An 18,946-nucleotide genomic window follows, 5' to 3' on the forward strand; every position below is an offset into this window, starting at 1 on the left:
TTTTTTTCTTATACCTCTTTCTTTTTACTTTCACTTTCTTTTGAGTATATTTAGATGGGGGAGAAAAGTCAAAAAAGTCTCGAGACAAGTCTCGGGACCTCCGGACCTGCTTTTGTCCCGCCCAATGCGTCAGCCCCCAGGTCTCGTCTAGTTTTGCCAAAGGTCTCGTGCCCATCACTACTCCAACCAACATCACATCATTAAAAGGTATTGAGATATATATAAACTACATAAACACATAGACTACATAAACTAGATAAATACCGAAACCAATCTATCTACTCAAACTCCTCCAAAACCTCCCCAACCCTCCACCCCACCAACCCCAACACCCACCCCGCCCCCGCCACAACGCTGACAACCCCCCAAATAATCCACGTCAATATCCATCCGCCCCAACCGTTAAACCCTAACGCTCCAAGCTCCCCATCCTTCCCCAATCCATGCCGGCTCGCCTTAACCCAGCCAAACGCCCTATTCATCATCTCCTTCTCATACCTCTCCCCAGCGGCCCTCGCCACCTCATCATCTATCTCCTCTCTCCCTTCTAGCATAGCCACCAATACCTCTAACATCTTTCCCGCATCATGCATAGCCTGGTTCCCGCCCATGCCGCGCCCAGGCAGCATTGGATGCACCGCATCACCCAGAAACCACACGCGCGGGTGCCCGCGCTCCGGAGCGTCGGGTGTTGCCACATCGTGACGCCAGTTGGCAGCTGGCTGCCGTGATGTCCGTGGATTAAAGGTGTAGATGTCTGTATGTGGGATTGCGGAGATGATGACGTTGAGGCGTGGATCGGCGTCGGCATAGAGGGATTTCAGGAAGGTGGAGATCTCTGCAGTGGTGAGGGTGTCAAAGTTGGTAGGGAGATTAGATGTGGGCGTGACGTAGGAAAGCATTAGGGAGGCCATGGTGGGGTCATAGTTATGGGAGGTGGTGGTATCAGCGGCTGGGGTGGGGAGGTAGCAAGAGGCAAAGAGAAGGTTGCGACCGGAGGGGACGGCAACGGGGGCGCGCTTGATCTCAGGAGGGAGGAGGGTGAAAGTCTCGGGTGTGAGGGGGCCTTTGATCAGGAAGCTTTGGATCTTGGTGAGGGTTATTATGTTACAGAGGCCGGCTTGAACGTTGATCTGTTAGTAGAGAGTTAGTGAGGGTTCAATTGCAATTTGCAAATAGTATCAAGCTGAATTAGGCAGTGATGAACTATAGCAAATAGTAACAAGCACTCGTGGGTAGTAGTTAGTAGTAATAATTATTGGTAGTAAAATTAGCAGTAGCACGATCATTACCACCACCAACAGTGCTAGTGCCAAACGCAGGAAACGGTAACAAAATTAACAAACCCACCTTAGACCCACTCCCATCCGCCGCCACCAACAAATCTCCCACATCCTCCGTCCAGTCTTCAAAGAAGACCTTAATCCTCTCCTTTCCCCCGTTCTCCCCGCTCACAACCTCATACCTTACAAACGCCTTCCCATACACAACGTCAACTTCCTCTGCCAGTGCATCTCTCAGAACCACCCTATTCACAGGTGCACTCTTCGGATATGACGGCAATCTCGTCAGGTCGACGAACACGCCCATGCTCTTGCCATACAATATCGGGGCGCTCGCACTACCACGCCCGAACCGGGCACAGATAGTGGCCTTGACATTGGGTGTGAGACAGCGGCGGAAGGCGTCGAGCGCTGGCGCGCCGAGACGAATCTGGTAACCGGTGCGTTGGGGGGGGGAGGAGGAAGAGGGGTCGGGAGAGCGTTCGTAGAGTGTGTAGGAAATGTTGTGCTTCTTGAGGCAGTTAGCAAGGAGGGTACCGGAGAGGCCGGAGCCGATTATTAGCACTTTAAAGGGCATTATTCGGGATGGATATATTGGGACGTGTGGAATTGTTGTTTGTGGTGTTTGCTTGGTACCGCCAACCAGTTTCTGGGAGTAGGCACTGTACCGTAGAGCAGGTAAGGTATTCCGGATCCCTGTGGTTATGCGGGTAACAGTAGTCTAGAGCATGGCTGTCTGAATACTCTAGTGCATAGACGATTGGTGATAGGTAGACGAGCACCCGGTACTACTACTGCCTGTGCTACCCTTCGTGTGGCTTGCATGGGTGCGAGAGGCGGGAAACAGGGTATCGGTGCACGGGGAAAGCGAAGCGCCGACACACCGAGTCCCAAATTCACGTTTTAGACCCCCCGTTCGCCTATATAAATATGTTCGAGTGGTTTGGTTAGTAATCCACTCATTCACAGATTCTCACTCACCTACCATCAATGACTGATCTCCCCCCCTCCCAACAGGCGCAACAACCTACCGCCTAAAAACTAGAGGCCTCACAATCTTCCTTGACACATGGCTTGACCGCCCCTCCACACTACCACAATACCTATCTACGTCCAATGTAACGGAATGCGACTACATCTTCATCTCGCACGCACACTTCGACCACCTCCCCGGTGCCGACAAGATTGCCATCCGCACGGGTGCCACAATCTTCGGGAACGGAGAAGTCATAAATGTCATGCGTGCTGCCGGTGTACCCCCCTCACAGCTTCTCCCAATCGCCGGAGGTGAGCGTATCCCGTTGGGTGCCTCAGGGGTTGTGGCTCACGCATACCCTTCGCTCCATTGCCTCATGCCTCCTGGAGACCATTTTAGCATGCCAGAGACGTTGGATACAGGGACGGTGTATCTTGGTGCACACTTGACGTGACAAGGGGTATGACGAAGGGGTTCACTCACATCTGTAACGCGCCCGACGAAGCATTCGCCAACGCACCCGAGGAGTTCAAGGTGTTCAGAGAGTGGGTGAAGGATCGGGAAGGGAATCGATTCTCGTATTTTGACGGTGGCCGAATTATGTATAATTTTGTCATACCATATCAGGGGGCACTGCTGTGGTCAGGGCATTTGGGGGCGTATGAGGGTGTGGTGAAGAACATGTGGCCAAAGCCAGATGTAGTTGATACTCGGGGTTGCAGGGAGAGGAAATTTAGATGGTAGGCCTTTTGATGGGTCTTCAGCGGAGATGGTGACAAGGATTGTGGAATGGCTGGGAGAACTTGAGAGAATAGTGTTTTCGCTGTGGGATGAAATGCCACTCAAACCAAAAAGAATAGATACCAGGGCAGCAAAAAAGGCAGTGGAAGAGAGGACGAAAAGTCGGGTGTGGGATTTGGTACATGCTGAGGTTGGCGTGGTGTTCGACCAACCGGGGGAGTAGCCGATGGAAATATAATGGATAAGAATCCTACAGTGTAATTATCGATAAAATACATTGAGAATTCTTTCTGTAAACTTTAAAGGAAGGTATATACTTACTAGAATTGTTGTACCCTTTCTAGGTATCATGATCTCCTCTTTACCGTTCCAGGAGAGTTTATAGATTTTAATGACACGAGTTGATTCATTATTAAAAAGAAGGAAGAATAGTAAACAGAATTGAACTTATCGATCAATTCCTTTAAAAGCAAACCAAATGCCTCAGAGTTCAGCTCCTTTAGTCCAAAAACCGCAGGGATGACCACATGCCTAACTTGATCAATTATGTAGCTACCACTACCTCTGGAATTGATCGTAGTTACCTAACGGTTATTTCAAATTCTTTCGAGGGCCCCAATTTGATCTCAATTATCAAACATCACAGTGTAAAAGGAACAATGAGCCAGCCTAATCTTGTGTCCGTAACCTCAGATGGAGCTTTCTTGACGCATAGAAACGAGAGAAGAATGTTAGTTTGAAGCCAAAAGTTATTAAAATTAATGTTATCCGGCTAGTTACCATTCATCACTGCCTCTGATATTTGATCTCGGAGAAATGGTCCGTTATGACGGTCATGGACCAGCTTCAATTTTCAAACCAAGACCCAACAAGTCTAGGAAAGCCCGATTCTAGTGAGTTCTTTGAGCTCCATGTGGATGTCTCTACTCCAATGAAGATTCCTCCTCCACTTCGGATGGTCGTCCCTTCCTTGAAAGGCCAAACCCAAAGCTCTGTATGTGATCTGGTTGTGTGTTCATAGTTAGCATCATTAATTTCAGTTTAAGATATATTGAGATTCCTCGCCATGAAACCAACTCAACCCGACCCAAAGCTTAGACTCAATATTTAACGGAATTAAGACTCACATAGTCGGGATGTCTTGATTACAGGTATAAAGGAAGTGACTGGTATCGGGGAGAAGGGATGGTACAGTGATTACGGGAAAGATCCGCAACTGTTGCATGTCAATTAGTCTATAAGGAACTCTTGACCTTACAAGTAGTTAAAAGAGATATCACCAGATCTAGACTTACACCCCATATCATTACTGTCCAGTCAGCCCTCTTGCTACCACTCGCTAATGTTAAAATGACCCCCTCTGTCATTTGACTCAACCTAGCCGCAGATGAATCTCCGAGAGCTAGAGAGACAGTCGTGATTAACCGCTTCGATCATCGAATGAGGTCCCTAACTGATGTTGTTGACAAAAACAAAGAACAGTCCCTTAAGAAAGTAGAATATACGTTCGCTAAAGGATGAAAACATGTATTCGCTGGGAATTTTGATATAAACTGTGAATAAGGGCCATGAGAGTTGATGACTGGCCATGGTAGGCTACATGTATGCATTGAAGGAAGGGTTGTCGCCCAGTGCTAGCCATATCCTTGGCAGGGTTTTATAAATTTAGCACTTACCGCACCTGGCCGGGTGCTACAGCATGTCCCCTCAAAGTCTAACCTAGATGACTGTCCATGATCCCAATATAATTTCAGCTCTCGCCATCGCTATAAAACCTATAGCTACTCTCCCCAGTTGATTCAGAAATTTAAAGAATACGGTATTTCGGTTGACGAGTGATGAGCTGTGAACCTACACCCTTCCGCCTTCTGTAGTTTGAGCTCTACACTCAGGGTGTTGACTCTATAATCTTTTTATTCTTGATGATCGATTCCTGTATATACACTTCGAAGTCTCACCCTAGATGTAGAAATCGCTTCTAGAACTTAAAGTGGACTGTGAGCACGGGTATGTATTTCTGACCTCGAGTCAACTGAATTTACTACCCTTTCACAGATTACGGCTTCTTCAAGAGAAACGGCCTACCCCTCTAAGCCTGTCACCTTTATTCAGCGTCCTCAACTCTAGAGGAAATTTTAACTACATGTAAGGTGTTTCTGCCAAAACTAGATGTACTAGATCATGCTGAACATGTGGTTTTGGATTTCGGCTGTTGGTGTACGACACAAGATGTCGAATCTAATTCTCTTACCCTCAAGCTCATTTCTCGGGAGAGGTTTCGGTTGTGAACCTGCAGCATCGAACTTCATTTGGGACTGGAAATGAACTACTATATGTTGCGTCCTTCAAAACCTGCTGTTAAATCAATACTTGTTGCGGATATTGTTTTCTTAATACTCACCGGCCCAAAGCTCTCAATGCCAAGTCTCCATACATACATGTATCGATTATTGGGTTACAGATCCCTGGGGTGAGACTTACGCGAGAGGAAGCATTAACTTCGAGTGTTTATGACGGCTTTGAGCTTTTGATTTAGATTATCCGGACACAAATTGGCCTTGGCCCTGCCAAAAGTTCAATCGTGTCCTCGATCGCGAATTTGGAATATTTTTTCGCCGCTCGTCTCCAAAATAACCTTTCTGGCAGGACCGCCAATAAACCTAAGTGATTGTTGAGAATCCAGCTAGTGAGAAAACTAAAACTCTGTAAAGCGCAGAAAATGATTGTCCTTCGGCTTTCTGCGGTCCATGTCATTTTTATGCTGTACCTATAATGAAATTTGGAACTTTTTAAAGATCCTCATCCCATCTTAGCTCTCAGTAGTACGAGAGATGGCATGAGAGGTTGCCGATGAAAATCACTTGTTCCACCCGACTGTTGCTGCCCATAGCTACAGTGGGATTCTGTGCTAGTAGTCTCTCTTGTTTCCGTTAGGGTTCCCGTACCAAGATTACATGTATCTTTGCCGCTTGCATGTCCATGAGTCGGTCGGTTGAACACTACAGGTAGCTTGATACCAAATTATGCATATACATGTATATAATACATAATATTGGTTTCTGTGAGTATTTGTGTGACTGAAATGCAAAAGTTACCCACTGTTTTGTAAAGACCTCCGTGTGTTTCTATCGATTTTTCCTTGGGTATTCTTTTATATTTTTTTGACCAGGTTGTTTGTTGCCGTAGAAGAGCATGGTATTACATGTATCATGCTCAGACCACCTCCATGAGGTAAACCCCTCCAAGAATCCCGTCTCCGCGAGCTCTTCTCGGGTACCATAATGAACAACTAGCTTGATTCTAAACGGCCATCCGATATACGCACTCTATTTGACCGCCTCGGTCGTAATAGCCAAGGCCGAATGCTCAAGTTCGCCGATAGTAGCCTTGGTTGTAATCTGGATTTCTATATAAAGCCCTTTTCCCTACCTCACTCCTTCTCTTCTTCTTCATTATCATCATCCAGTGTCTCTAGAGGACATGGGGAGTTCATCTCCTCTTCTTGGAGGAACCTCAAAATCCCAAAGCTCTCAAGATCCAAAGCTCGTCTTTCCTTTTGGTTTCTTGTTGCCTTGGGAGGGCCTCTCTTCTTCCTCTTTCTCCTCCTCCTCTTCTCCTCCATCTCTCCCTCTTCCCTTCCCTCGCCCGGAGAAGCTGACGGCTGCCAGCCATCAGCTTCTTCTGTGAGACTTGATTCTCCGGGTTCTGGGGGTGAGGCTCGACATCAACTGGGGTAAATCCGAACCCCAGTTGTCGCTTATTGGGAGTTTCCAGGTTCGTATCTCTTCTCTCTCTATATCTCTTAGTTGATTGTGCTAACTTTGTATCTTCCTTGGCGATAGCTTCTCTCCTCTAGAAGGACCGCCAGCCGCGCCTCATCCGTATATGCGTCGCTACCTCCAGAGTTGTAAGTGACTTACCCAATACCCTCTCATCGTGATCTTTTGCTAACACCATTCTTCTTAATAGCTTCTTAAAAAAGAAGGATTTGGTTGGGTTATCCCTCCGGCCCTTCTCTGCGAGAGAAGGGTTTGGTTGGGTATCCTTCCTTTCCTGCCTGGCCTTGGCCCTCGAGAACGATCTGGTGGGATATCCCACCCCCTTGTCTCCGGTTCCACCCTCAACTAGAGGAAACTGCAGCTCCAGGGCAAGTTATTCCTCTAATACTATTTACTGGTTATTTTTCTAACATCCGTTTTTCATAAATAGCATTTGTGGAGGATGTCTACTCTCTCCGGCTCTTGGAAGATTGTAAAGAGGACTGGGAGGGTTCTCCGGTCCTGCGGTGGGGGATTGTAAGGAGGACTGGGAGGATTCTCCGGTCCTGTGTTGTGGTGTTTTTTCTTTTTTTTTTGTTTTCCTTTCCTTTTTCTTTTTCCTTTGTTTTTTGTGGGAGATGATCTCATCTGCGTCTTCTCCCAGCTATTGTAAATAGTTTCTCTTGTGGTAGGCCAAACGTGGCCTGCCCATTTGATTGGGCGGGTCAAATGCGGCCTGCCCATTTGATTGGGCGGGTCAAATGCGGCCTGCCCATTTGATTGGGCGGGTCAAATGCGGCCTGCCCATTATTGGGTGGCGGCCTGCCGCAACAATATATACCAGTAGTTGTTCGTTCTTCTCTCACCTGTGCACGTGATTAGCTCGATCCTACATAAAAATAAAACCGTGAAAAGCACATAGTGACTCTCGTGCGCATTTAGCCAGCCTCTTCTTGAACTTGAAGATCGTTTAATTCCATATACGACACTATCTTTCTATAATAACTCCTATAGCTAACGTTAGCCCGCCCTTATCGTCTCAAATATGTCTACCACATCGTGAGCCCGTGTAAAGTTCACAACTACGTAACTTTCAAATCTAATATCAAGTATTTATATATAGTTACCCAGGCTGCCCTGTGCTCGTCCAGCGGTCAACACCAATCAACACACTCCCGGTATCGTACCAAAGGTTTAGCCTCGTCCGATTGAATGGCACAGCTCCTAAGTGATACATAAGTTAAAATACGCCTAGTAACCCAATCTCAACCCCGACTAAGGCTCAACAACCCTCTCCTCAACCACCTCACCCCCACTTACCTATTCAACCTGAACTCTTCCCTATAAATCAGGATCACTGGTCTTCACGACTTTTCACTGAAACCCTATAAGCGTAGACAATGTGTAATCGATATCCCGACCTATAAAATAGACCTGCTAAACCGCAATTTTATTGTTAGAAACATCTATACTATTCATCGAGGTGTGAGGAAAACGGAAACCTCATTCTGTTGAGTACTGTGCTCGACAGCACCAGGTTAACCGGTTCACTAATTAAATAACTGACCCACAGCCATGGATAGCCAGATCAGGTGATAAAGCAAGCCAGCCAGAATGTTCCCCAGGAAGGAGTTCCGGAAAGAGTACTCATTTTTTTTCGTTCACAGCTGGCTGTAGTAATCTATACATGTATGTCAGTACAGCTGTGTCATTTCAGAGCCAAAATAAAAGAGCAGAGAGCGTTACTTATGGAATATGAAGAAGATATCCATCAACGTTAACAAAAAAAAAAAAAGCACAAAGAAGTAGCAAGTACTACAGGAAAATACGGAAATGTGCGTCTACGTACCCATTATGACAATGGATTATTGCTGCATGACCGCTGCTAAGAGCCCACAGGTCGTATCCAGGAGCAGCAGTTTGGATGGGTCCGCGATGGAAAGTGTGGGTATGGTTTTGCTGCTCTTTGGGGCTGTGACGGCGGGGAGAAGAAGATGTGGGTTTGGTTGACGGCCGGAGGGTGGCATGCATATGGGTGACGTTTTATGTTGGCTTAGTCACGTGTACGGGTGGGGACTCCCGTCTTTGTGGGCTTACGGACGCTAAAAGGCTTGTGACTATCTTTGCTAGGATCCTGGTACTTACTACTCTCTATCTGGGTATATTGGAGATTGAATGGTTCTGGCTACATGTAGCTATAGCTGGACGTTATGACATCTTTACCTGCATGGCGGCTCTAGCTTGCCGGCTCAAACCTCATCAACCCGATGCTCTTCTAGCTAGACGATAACGAGGTCTCGCAATCAACGCTTCAGCAGGCTCTTCTGTACAGGATCCGGTACCTTTTGACCTACGGGGGCTGTGGATGGCACTATAGGTCCGCAGCCAAGGCCGGCGGCGCGAACGATATGTTTGCGACATGAGATATCACTCGCGGGTCACAAAAGTACGCTAGGATAATGAGCTTCAGTATAATTGTGATCAATTGATAACAAAAAAAACAGTAGCTAATGAGTGATAAAGATACAGATGCTGTCGAGCAAGCAGGAACAAACACAAATACAAATGACGAAAAAAATCAAAAACAAAAACTACAAAAACAGTTATCGCACTTCTCGATCCACTCAGTCTACTCTCAATCTACTCACAACAACCCCCATCCCTAGCCTCGACAGCAACCCGATGCTCTATAGATCTATCCAATCACCAAGCACCTGACCTCAATGCTCTCCCTGCCCCCCTTCTTCTCCGCCGGCGTGCCCGGGTGCACAAACGCCGAATGCGGCGTCCTGCCCCTCCTCCCCTCCGCGCCCCCACCCACAACCGTATCGGTGTCAAAACACTTAATCAGCAGCACCTCCTCATCCCTCATGCCACTCCAATACCACCACTTCTGCCCCTCGCGGAACTTGACCCCCAGCGTGCTCCCCTCGCGATCCGGGAGGATGTGTCTGACCGGCACCACATCCGCCTCCTCCACAGTCCTGCTGTCGGCGCATCCGAGCGGGCTATCGACCACCGGCCCGCCAATCGGGCGCCACACATTGATGATGCGCACGCGGGTGCCCGCGGCAATGACCTCCTCGGCGCGCTCGGCGGGCAGGTGGCGCCGGATGCGCTGGTACGACGCGGGCACGCTCTGGTCGATGTGCGCGCGCATGACCGGCGGGCGCTTGGCGTCGGGCCCCGCGCGCCGCACCGTGTGGTCGAAGATGACGACCTCCTCGATGCCGGGGACGTGTTTCTTCAGGATGGCCGTGATCTCGGGGTAGTACTCGCGCTCGATCTTGGCGTCGTCGGTGAAGTCCTTTTCGGTGGAAGGGACGTCGAGGACGGGCTGGAAGGCCTGCTTGTCGAGGTTGAAGTCGGCCTCGAGGCCGCGGAGGTCGTGGATGGTGACGGGGTGCGGGATGGTGGAGAAGTTGCTCTGTAGGTCTTCGACGATGAGGTAAGGGGGGGCGCCGTCAATGGTGGTGGGGGGGTGGAAGTTGATGACTGTGGGGACGTCGCCGTGGGGTGGGTGGGTGGGTGCTGCTGCGGTGGTGGGGGTGGGGGTAGAGTTAAAGGTGGAGACGGGGGCGGGGGCTTGGGTGAGTGTTGTGGTGCTCATCTTGTTTGTTTTTTGGGGGGTGCTGTATATAGTTGTGAAAATAGTTGTGTAAATAGTAGTGTAAGTAGTAGCAGTACTAGATAGAACGTCCAACACAAACACTGTATTGCAAGCTGGATGCCCAACAATAACAGCGGCTCCCACAGCTCTCTATATACTCACGTCACTCCCTCCTTCATACTCTAAGATTCGTATTCACACCTCCATCTCAGCCCATGCACCAACCAGCACGCAATCCAATTATAAATCACCACCCAAATAACGCAATCCGAGCCCCGTTACTAATTCACCAACAACCTGCTGCTCTCCGTGTCTCGTCCTACCTCCCCTGGCAACTTCCCAGCCGATCGTCCCGCCGGGCAGATGTATCACCCGCCCCCCGGCCGCTGCTAAGGTACGGGCCCGTTTGGCTGCCAGTCGAAATGGAGTTACGGGAGGCAGATTTGTATGGCAACGACATAACTCCGTTTATTACTCCCCAGCTAACGGAGCAGTTATGAAACGGAGCTTCGATTCCTCTACAACATGTACAGCCAAACGGGGGCCCTAAGCTAAGCTTTCTTGCACGAACCCCCGCGGGGGGGGGGGGGGGGGGGGGGGGACCCGGCGGAGCACAGAGTAACTAAACTCCATGTCACATGTATGTAACCTACTTGTGACAGCCTGCAGCTAGATTAGAATGCGGAGTTAAGCGCTATGGCGAGTGCAAAGAGTAGAACTCTAGGACGAGGAAAAGTACTTTTTTTTTTTTTTTGACCATACAAGCGACATTGTCCCAGCCAAAAAATAATTTTTATCACTCAACAGCGAAGAATCTGGGCAGATGGGATGATAGAGCAAATGAAACTGAGTAGATCTATCTAGTAAAATTAAAAAAAATATGTGTGGTGTGTGGTGTGTGGTGGTGGTTGATGATGAGCTATAAGCGGTCAAACTTGAGGTGTCCAAACTACTCCGTGACAAGGCTAGGACCTTGACAGTGGGTTAGGGTTGGGGGGTGCATTAGTAACATGAAGCGGATTTGTAATGTGGGCACGACGACGTCAGTTGCGAGGGCGAGCACGGAATTCGCTGATCGGCGGTCAACAATGGGGTGATTGTAAGCTGTTTTCTGCGGTGTTCTGAGGGAGGAATGCGGATTTAATTAAATTCCGTAGATCTACGTGTGTTGGTCGAATAGATATATTGATATTTTGGTGTTTTGTGGTGCGGTGAGCATGAGGTGCGGCTACTAATCACGGAATCTCACTCGGCACGGAATAACCATACGTCACTCGGCCCAACACCAACAACGTCTTCACCGCTCGAGCACTCGTCGCAGCAACATCGAAATCTCAACACCCATCCATTCCATTCACATCTCCATCTCTCTATCTATCTACACAACACCTACTTCCTCCTCCCCATCACCCCCTCCCTCGTCTCCCTCGCCGTCACCACCGGAACCCTCTCCGCAATGCGCCCCAGCCACGCCGCCACCGCCGGAAACCCCTCCCCCCACCCCCGCAGCTCCGCAAAATAGTCGAGCGCCCAATACCACGGCACAAACGCCAGATCAGCATAGCTACACTTATCGCCCACCAGATACTCCTTCCCCGCCAGCACGCCCTCGAGAACGCCGAGGACGCGGTCGATCTCGGCGCGGTAGCGTGCGATGGCGCTGGGTATCTTCTCGGCCTGGCTGTGCGCGAAGTGGACGTATTGGCCGAAGTAGGGGCCTTGGCCTGTGCGATGTGGCGGTGTTAGTGTTTTGAGAGAAAAGAGGGGGGGGGGGGTACGAACCGGACATCTGGAACATCAGCCATTGGGTTGCCAGCATATCGCTCTCGAAGTCGGGGAACGAGATGGCGTGCGCGGTGTCGTATTTCTTCACGAGGTAGAGGATGATGGCGCCCGACTCCCAGACTGTAAAGTCGTTGTTGGAGTGGTCGACCAGTGCCGGCATGCGCCCGTTTGGGTTGACGGCGAGGTAGGGCGCCTTCTTGTGTTCGCCTGCCGCTATGTTAGTATCAGAAGAGAAAAGAGCACCGGAGAGAGGGGAGGCGTACCGGAGTGCCTGTCGATGTAGACGGTGTGGTAGGGGAGGTTGAGCTCTTCGAGGATTATGTTGACTTTCCACGGGTTGGGGCCGGCGGTGACGCTGTAGAGCGTGAATTGCTTGTTGTGGGCGGCCATTTCTGTTTTGCTGTTTGGTTGGCGGGGTGGATAGGGTGGTGCTGTGGTGGTGGTTTGAGTAGTTGGTAGAGTTCTGCTAATCAAACGGCTGTGCTTGTGGAGTTTATATATGTAGCCACCTACCTACCTGATCACGATCCTACCACCCTCATCTAGAAGACCTAATAGCTTACCTATCCCTCACCATCCTCACCACCAACTACCGCCGCCGCCGCCGTCATCGTCATCGTCCAGCTAACCCTCGGGACATTTCAATGAGCCTGAATTCACCCGACCCCATCTCCAGCTCCAATACGCGATCGATGCGCGACGGAGTTCCGTGTTTGGTATTAGTAATCCGATGTTGTTTTGCTCGAGGTCCAGGATGGCCCTGTAGTATATATATGTGGAACCTGTGTCGTGGGCGCTTGCAGGTTTGGTGGTTGGTGGTTGGTAAGCAGGTAGATATGTGGGGAGGTACTTTTCGGGGGGTGCTGAGGTAACGGTGTTGGATTATCGATGATGTACCGGAGTTTGGTTATTTATGATGTACCGGAAATGGGGGTGGTGAGGGGGAAATATCGGCGTCCTGAGATGTATATGCCGTGCAGCGTGGGGTCCTGGAATCGACGTCACACGGAGGCTCTGGGGAAGGATCGCCGGAGGTTTTCGATGTCGAATTAACCTGCAGAGAGCTGTCTGCTAGCTAGTTGTATAGTCACGGGTCGGACAAGTATCTTTTATTCGGAGCGCAGTTAATTACCAGAGACTGAAGACGTATGATCATGATTACAAGAGCAGAAGGAGCAAACTCCACTGATAGTGAACAACGATATCATAACAAAACACGTATTATCAAGACAACTAAACTCGCTATCTTAATCGATACAGTGCAAAATAACAAGTAGGAAATACCGAAGAAAAAGCGTCGTGTCGACATGGCAGTGGCAGTTTCGGACAGCTCACTTGTACGGGTTCAACACCGCCGGAAAAAGCCAAGATTGTGATTATAAAACCGAGTGATTTCCTGTGTTGCACGCGCAGCCGAGCGAGACTTGGCATGCGGCTTGAAAGATCTCTGATGTCTCTAGTCGACCTCGGTGTTTGGGATAAGGTTTGGTGGATAGACGGATCTGATCCAATCTTGCAATTGTCTGGCTGGCCGGGTTAGGATGGGTTGGGGTGGCATGGGGTGGCATGGGCTGGGACGGGTTGGGGTGGCATGGGCTGGGATGGGTTGGGGAGGTTTCTTTGTTCTGTTTGTTCTGCTTGTTCTTTTAGAATTGCAATTGGTTGCAATTGTAGTTCGTGGTTTTGGCAGTATCGTGCGTGATTGATAGCAGACAGAATCCATCACCGAGTTACCCTCAAGACATCGATACCCGCCAGTAACAAGCAACAGCCCAGCGTTACCACCTCGCCCCCATCACCACGGCAACGCAGCTACCCGGCCCAGCAAAACAACACCTCTCCCACGCACTCTCGCCCTCCACTCCACGCCTGCACACCCGTGACACGCCCGTCACTCTAACCACAGCCGTGCTAGCTACACCACACAAGTCCCAACACCACACACACTCACTCACTCACCCATCACGACTTCATCACGACCTCAATGCCACCGCCCCCCACCGCACCCATCGCCATCGCCATCGCCACCGCCACAACCTCCTCCCCCGACCCCCTGCAGTCCCTCGACGGCCCCAGCATCTACACCTTCCCCGTGCACCCCCTCCCCCACCCCCACCCCCACCCCCACCCCCACCCCCACCGCACACACAAGCCAAAGCCAAGCACACCGCTGCGAAAGACACTCACCCACACGAGCTCGCCCTCGCGCTCCCCGTGGCGCATCAAGGTCGTCGTCGAAGCCTCACGCGCCTCCTCCTCCGAACCAGAATTCGCAGTAGAAGCAGAGGAGAGGGACATTAAACCGCAGATTAAACTACTACAACACCACCCTGCACACATGGAAACGACAAAGACAACAAAGATCCCTCTCCGCGGCCTCAGCAGCCCCAGCGAGCTACCACTCCCACACGACACCCCGCGCGACGCACAGACACAGACACTACAAAAGCGGCGGCCCACGCCGGCGCGCCGGAGACGCACGCTGACGCCCGGCGCTGTACGCCCCACCTCCTCCTCCTCCGCCGCCGCGTGGGGTAATGCAAAAGGGAAACACACGCCTACACCCAGACACGCAGCAGAGTCGCCCCGGAAGACAGCAGCGGCACCGCAGTCCCCCCCGCGACGGACCCAGGCACCCCTCGAGACGCCGCGCTCCCCGCGAAAGACCCCATCGCCACGGAAGAAGCAACACTCCTCGCCGTCGCCGTCGCCGAGGAAGGTCCGCCCGCTGCAGCTGTTCCAGAGTACGCCGACGAGCAACGATGATGAGATGGAGGGGTTTAGTATCATCGACACCAACAGTCTCCTGCCGGACTTTGCGTCGACGAACGTTCCGGCTGTCATCCGTGAAGACGACGAGGAGGAGGAGGAGGGGGAGGAAGAGGAAGAGGAGGAGGAGGTGCACATGGGCAACATGCTCGCCTCCTCCTCAGACACAGAAGAGGAGCTGCCGGACTTCACCTTCGCCGAGGACGACGACGACGCGGGGGAGGGGGAGGGGGAGGGGGGTGCGCCAGAGGGCATGTGGGAGGACGATCCCGTGGGCGTGGACAGCTTCTACGGCGCCGACCACCCGCGCAGCCAGTCGCAGTCCCAGATCTTCCGCAGCTCCCCGCCAGCAGTACTATCGCTCAAGCGGCGGCGCACGGCGTCGACCACGCCACGGAAGCGCTACAGTGTGCAGCAGCAGCCGCTCGACCAGGACGCGCAGGAGGCGCTGGATAGGCAGCGGCTGGAGGAGATGATGGCGCTGAGCTCTGACGAGGATCCGGATGCGACGGAGGAGGAGGGGGAGGAGGAGGAGGAGGAGGAGGAGGGTATGGACGAAGACGAAGACGAAGACGCCGACCGCTACGCGGAGCCGGAATGGTCGGAGCCCCCCGGCCCCCCCGCACGCACGTTCACGCCCCCGCTGGAGCTCACGCCGCCGCCCGCGCGCGCGCTGCAGAAGACGTGGGCGTCCCAGCGCGCGGGCGTGATTGCGGCGGCGGCGCGCGCAAGCGCCGTCACGGTCACGATCGAGGAGGACGAGATTGAGCAGGACACGCTGGAGGCGGAGCGGATTGTGCGCGATATGTGGGAGGTGGAGGCGGGGCCGCGGAGTGAGGCGACGCCGATGAGGAGAAGGAGGGTTGTGGAGGTAGACGACGAAGATGGGGACGAGGAAGAGGAGGAGGGGGGGATCAGTGATACGATTGTCGTGGCGGGCTTTGGCGCGGAGCCCGTGGGCGGGACGCCGGTGGGCATGAGTACGGGTGCGTTTGAGGCGTCGATGGTGCGAAGGCAGCGGGAGATGGAGCGGAGTGGCGTGTTTGGCGCTGCTGCCGGCCACTACGAGGAGCAGGAAGAGGAAGAACAGGAGGAAGAGGGCGTGCAGACACCGCCGATGAAAGACCGGCTGCGGCGCACCACCCGGGAGGCATCCGCGACACCGAGGCCCATCCGGGACGCTACGCCGCGGCGGGCAACAAGGGAGATGACGCCGCGGGCGAGAGCAGCAACACCGAGACTGACTGCACGGGCTGCAACACCGCGCGTGGTGGCAGAGAACCCGCCGTCGCCGAGGAAGGCGTCGCCGGTGAAGCCCACGCTGCGCCGGAGCACCCCGCGGGCAGTGAGAGCAGCAACACCGAGAGCGGTAACGCCGAAAACGACAAGAGCACCAAGAGCGCCGACACCAAGAGTGGCGGCAGAGAACCCGCCGTCGCCGAAGAAGGTGTCGCCGCGGAAGCCGACGCCGCTGCGGAGGAGCGCCAGAGAAGGGACGCCGAGAGCTGCAAGAGCCACGAGAGAAGCTACACCACGAGTAGTGGCCGAGAACCCGCCGTCGCCGAGGAAGGCGTCGCCGATGAAGCCGGCGCCGACGCCGCTGCGGAGGAGCGCCAGAGAGGCTACACCAAGAGTAGTGGCCGAGAACCCGCCATCCCCGAAGAAGGCGTCACCGATGAAGCCGCTACGGGGGAGTGGCAGAGAGGGGACGCCGAGAGCTGCGAGGGAGGCCACGCCACGAGGAGTAGCGGAGAACCCGCCATCCCCGAAAAAGGCATCGCCGCGGAAGATGTTGTCGCCGGCGAAGTCGCGCGTCGAGAAGGCGAATGCGAGGCTTGCCAGGATTCGGGCGAGGAAGGCGGCGGCGGCTGCTGCTGCTGCGGGTGGGCCAAAGACGCCTGCTCGCCGTGGGCAGTCGCCCCCGAAGCAGCCTGTACCCGTCCCGGAGCCGGAAATAGTCCCAGAGCCAGTGCTAAAGCCGGTGCCAGAAGTGCAACCGCAAGCCGGGGGGAGCAGCAGAGAGCAGCTAACCCCCCCAACCTCATTCAGCACGACCCCCGACCCCCAACCGCCGAACGCGGTATTCGACAACTTCCAGAAACTCGCGCCGCCGGTGGTGGTGCCAGTGCCAGTGCCAGCGGCCGCGGAAGAGCCAGTGGTGCCGGTGCCGCCGGAGATGAAGGCGTATATCACGCCGGTGGAGCCTGTTGCGGTGCCACGGCGGAGGCTGGGGGATACGAGTTTTGGTGGTGGGAATACGTCGTTCGGTGCTGGTGGTGGTGGGGGGAATGCGTCTTTTGGGGGTGGGGGCAATAACAGGGAGTCGGCGGCGTCAAGGGGGCGCGAGTCGGCGTCTACGTCGTTCACCACTGCGCGCGGCAGGAACTCTGCCTCTGCGTCTGCTTCTGCCGCTACGTCGTTCAACCGGGAGTCTGGCACTGGCGCACCACGGGGCCAGAGCCAGAGCCAGAGCCAGCGCGCGTCTGCCTCTGCGTCGGCATCTGCTTCGTTCAACAGCGCCCATGAGTCCGCCCCCGCCCCTACTGTCCCTACCGCACCCACTGCTGCCCCGGCCAGACGTATCCACCGCCCCGGCGCCCGCACCACCACCACCACCACCACCGCGCCCCCTCCACCACCACCCCCCCCCGCACCCACATGGGAAAAGCGCCACTGGCGCCTCCTCGAGCGCTACCTCCACTCGCACACGCCCCTCACACCCGACATCGCGCGCCTGACGTACCACATCTCGATCGACGACCCGTCGGTGCTCGGCGAGGCGGTGCTGGGCGATCCGGGGCTCAACGTGGTGGCGCTGGCGGGGGGCGAGAGGGCGCTTGTGTTGACGGGGCGTGAGGTTGCCGCGGTGAGGAGGTTTGTGAAGAGGATGCAGGATGAGGGCGGGGTGGTGGAGAGGGGGTGGGGGGTTGAGTTCGTGGCCGGGAAGGTGGGGGCGTTGAAGGTGGCGGGGGTGAGGAGGCGGCTGAGGGGGGAGGGGAGAGGGGGAGGGGAGAGGGGGAGGTAGATAGGTTGTTGGTTTTTTTTTTTTTTTTATATTAATGGGGTTTCTTACTGCGTTCTTGTGTTTTTGTGTTATGGGTGTTTTGAGGGTTTCTTTTTTTTATATTTCTTATACCTTTTTATAGGGTGTTTACACTAAAACTACAGTGTCTTACGGTTTCAGCTACAGTGCGGTATTACATGATGTAGCTAGATGGGTGTCTTTATAGACCTAAGCTAAGGGACTACATGGGAGGGGAGTCGGGGGTTGGGGGTTGGGGGTTGGGGGTTGGTTATGTTAATATCAATACCTACCTACCGAGTAGTTGGTTGGTGGAGCTACTTAATAGCTAGACATGCCCCAGTCCATCGTATTGAACATCTGCTGCAGTCCTCGGTGTTGATGTGTGTGCGGGTGATGAGTGGTGATGAATAATGATGTGTGATGATGAGCCGAGTGATGCCTCATGTTCCAAATATGGCTTGACGAAGTACATAGTAGTGGTTACTAAAGTAGGCCCTCTATGTTGGCGTTTGGGAATGGAGCAGGAGATATCTATGGATAATGTCTATATTTGTATCGAGTTACATGTCGTAATCAATAATACTCATTACGGGAGCCGTACATACAAATATGTAGTTGCTGGTGTCTTTACGTCGGAAAATTGGTTATAAAATATACCCACAAGTGGCAATTTTGATCTCGACCCGAATTTAGAGCTAGTTATTAATCAAGATCTTGGAGAATAAAAACAATTTCGCAGCCCTGCAAGTATATTCATTTGGATTTTAGATTATCTCTTCGTCTGGGCGCAACAAATGCTGACCACCCCCCCAAAAAACAATTTTTTTGTGTGGCTTTACTAACAGATCCTCTTATCTCTCTTACTAAATAATAGATCTTCCATATAAATTTCATTCCCCCATTATAGGGTGGTCAGCTTGCCAGACGAAAGGGATACCACATACCTAACCCTGCGAGCTGCCAAGCTCAAACTGTCAAATTACACGGGGTACAAAAGCT

The 18,946-nt window shown here is 52.8% G+C and overlaps 8 protein-coding genes across 8 annotated transcripts; 2 read left to right on the forward strand and 6 right to left on the reverse strand.

Annotated features, from left to right (window-relative positions):
- Positions 1 to 278: 278 nt before the first annotated feature.
- On the reverse strand, positions 279 to 1,860 carry H6S33_004432 (uncharacterized protein; the record flags this gene model as incomplete). The annotated part of the gene is made up of 3 exons (XM_044835792.1): positions 279 to 1,133; positions 1,351 to 1,794; positions 1,849 to 1,860. 3 exons carry the CDS (start codon positions 1,858 to 1,860, stop codon positions 279 to 281), a joined length of 1,311 nt encoding a protein of 436 aa, XP_044691170.1.
- Positions 1,861 to 2,213: 353 nt separating this feature from the next.
- On the forward strand, positions 2,214 to 2,713 carry H6S33_004433 (uncharacterized protein; the record flags this gene model as incomplete). The annotated part of the gene is made up of 2 exons (XM_044835793.1): positions 2,214 to 2,229; positions 2,301 to 2,713. 2 exons carry the CDS (start codon positions 2,214 to 2,216, stop codon positions 2,711 to 2,713), a joined length of 429 nt encoding a protein of 142 aa, XP_044691171.1.
- Positions 2,714 to 3,846: 1,133 nt separating this feature from the next.
- H6S33_004434 (uncharacterized protein) lies at positions 3,847 to 4,367 on the reverse strand (the record flags this gene model as incomplete). The annotated part of the gene is made up of 3 exons (XM_044835794.1): positions 3,847 to 4,003; positions 4,128 to 4,216; positions 4,281 to 4,367. The coding sequence occupies 3 exons, from the start codon at positions 4,365 to 4,367 to the stop codon at positions 3,847 to 3,849; spliced, it is 333 nt and encodes a 110-aa protein (XP_044691172.1).
- Positions 4,368 to 6,430: 2,063 nt separating this feature from the next.
- Positions 6,431 to 6,957, reverse strand: H6S33_004435 (uncharacterized protein; the record flags this gene model as incomplete). The annotated part of the gene is made up of 2 exons (XM_044835795.1): positions 6,431 to 6,705; positions 6,921 to 6,957. 2 exons carry the CDS (start codon positions 6,955 to 6,957, stop codon positions 6,431 to 6,433), a joined length of 312 nt encoding a protein of 103 aa, XP_044691173.1.
- Positions 6,958 to 7,483: 526 nt separating this feature from the next.
- Positions 7,484 to 8,789, reverse strand: H6S33_004436 (uncharacterized protein; the record flags this gene model as incomplete). Its single annotated transcript, XM_044835796.1, has 8 exons — positions 7,484 to 7,624; positions 7,677 to 7,754; positions 7,946 to 7,982; positions 8,079 to 8,094; positions 8,180 to 8,195; positions 8,261 to 8,281; positions 8,424 to 8,439; positions 8,608 to 8,789. The coding sequence occupies 8 exons, from the start codon at positions 8,787 to 8,789 to the stop codon at positions 7,484 to 7,486; spliced, it is 507 nt and encodes a 168-aa protein (XP_044691174.1).
- A 664-nt stretch (positions 8,790 to 9,453) lies between these two features.
- On the reverse strand, positions 9,454 to 10,368 carry H6S33_004437 (uncharacterized protein; the record flags this gene model as incomplete). Its single annotated transcript, XM_044835797.1, has 1 exon — positions 9,454 to 10,368. The coding sequence occupies one exon, from the start codon at positions 10,366 to 10,368 to the stop codon at positions 9,454 to 9,456; it is 915 nt and encodes a 304-aa protein (XP_044691175.1).
- A 1,389-nt stretch (positions 10,369 to 11,757) lies between these two features.
- On the reverse strand, positions 11,758 to 12,543 carry H6S33_004438 (uncharacterized protein; the record flags this gene model as incomplete). Its single annotated transcript, XM_044835798.1, has 3 exons — positions 11,758 to 12,092; positions 12,151 to 12,360; positions 12,417 to 12,543. 3 exons carry the CDS (start codon positions 12,541 to 12,543, stop codon positions 11,758 to 11,760), a joined length of 672 nt encoding a protein of 223 aa, XP_044691176.1.
- A 1,594-nt stretch (positions 12,544 to 14,137) lies between these two features.
- H6S33_004439 (uncharacterized protein) lies at positions 14,138 to 17,947 on the forward strand (the record flags this gene model as incomplete). Its single annotated transcript, XM_044835799.1, has 1 exon — positions 14,138 to 17,947. One exon carries the CDS (start codon positions 14,138 to 14,140, stop codon positions 17,945 to 17,947), a length of 3,810 nt encoding a protein of 1,269 aa, XP_044691177.1.
- Between the last annotated feature and the right edge of the window lie 999 nt (positions 17,948 to 18,946).

The sequence above is a fragment of the Morchella sextelata genome, assembly GCF_020137385.1.
Source record: "Morchella sextelata strain SCLS chromosome Unknown scls_17, whole genome shotgun sequence".
In the NCBI taxonomy this organism is placed as follows: Eukaryota; Fungi; Ascomycota; class Pezizomycetes; order Pezizales; family Morchellaceae; genus Morchella; species Morchella sextelata.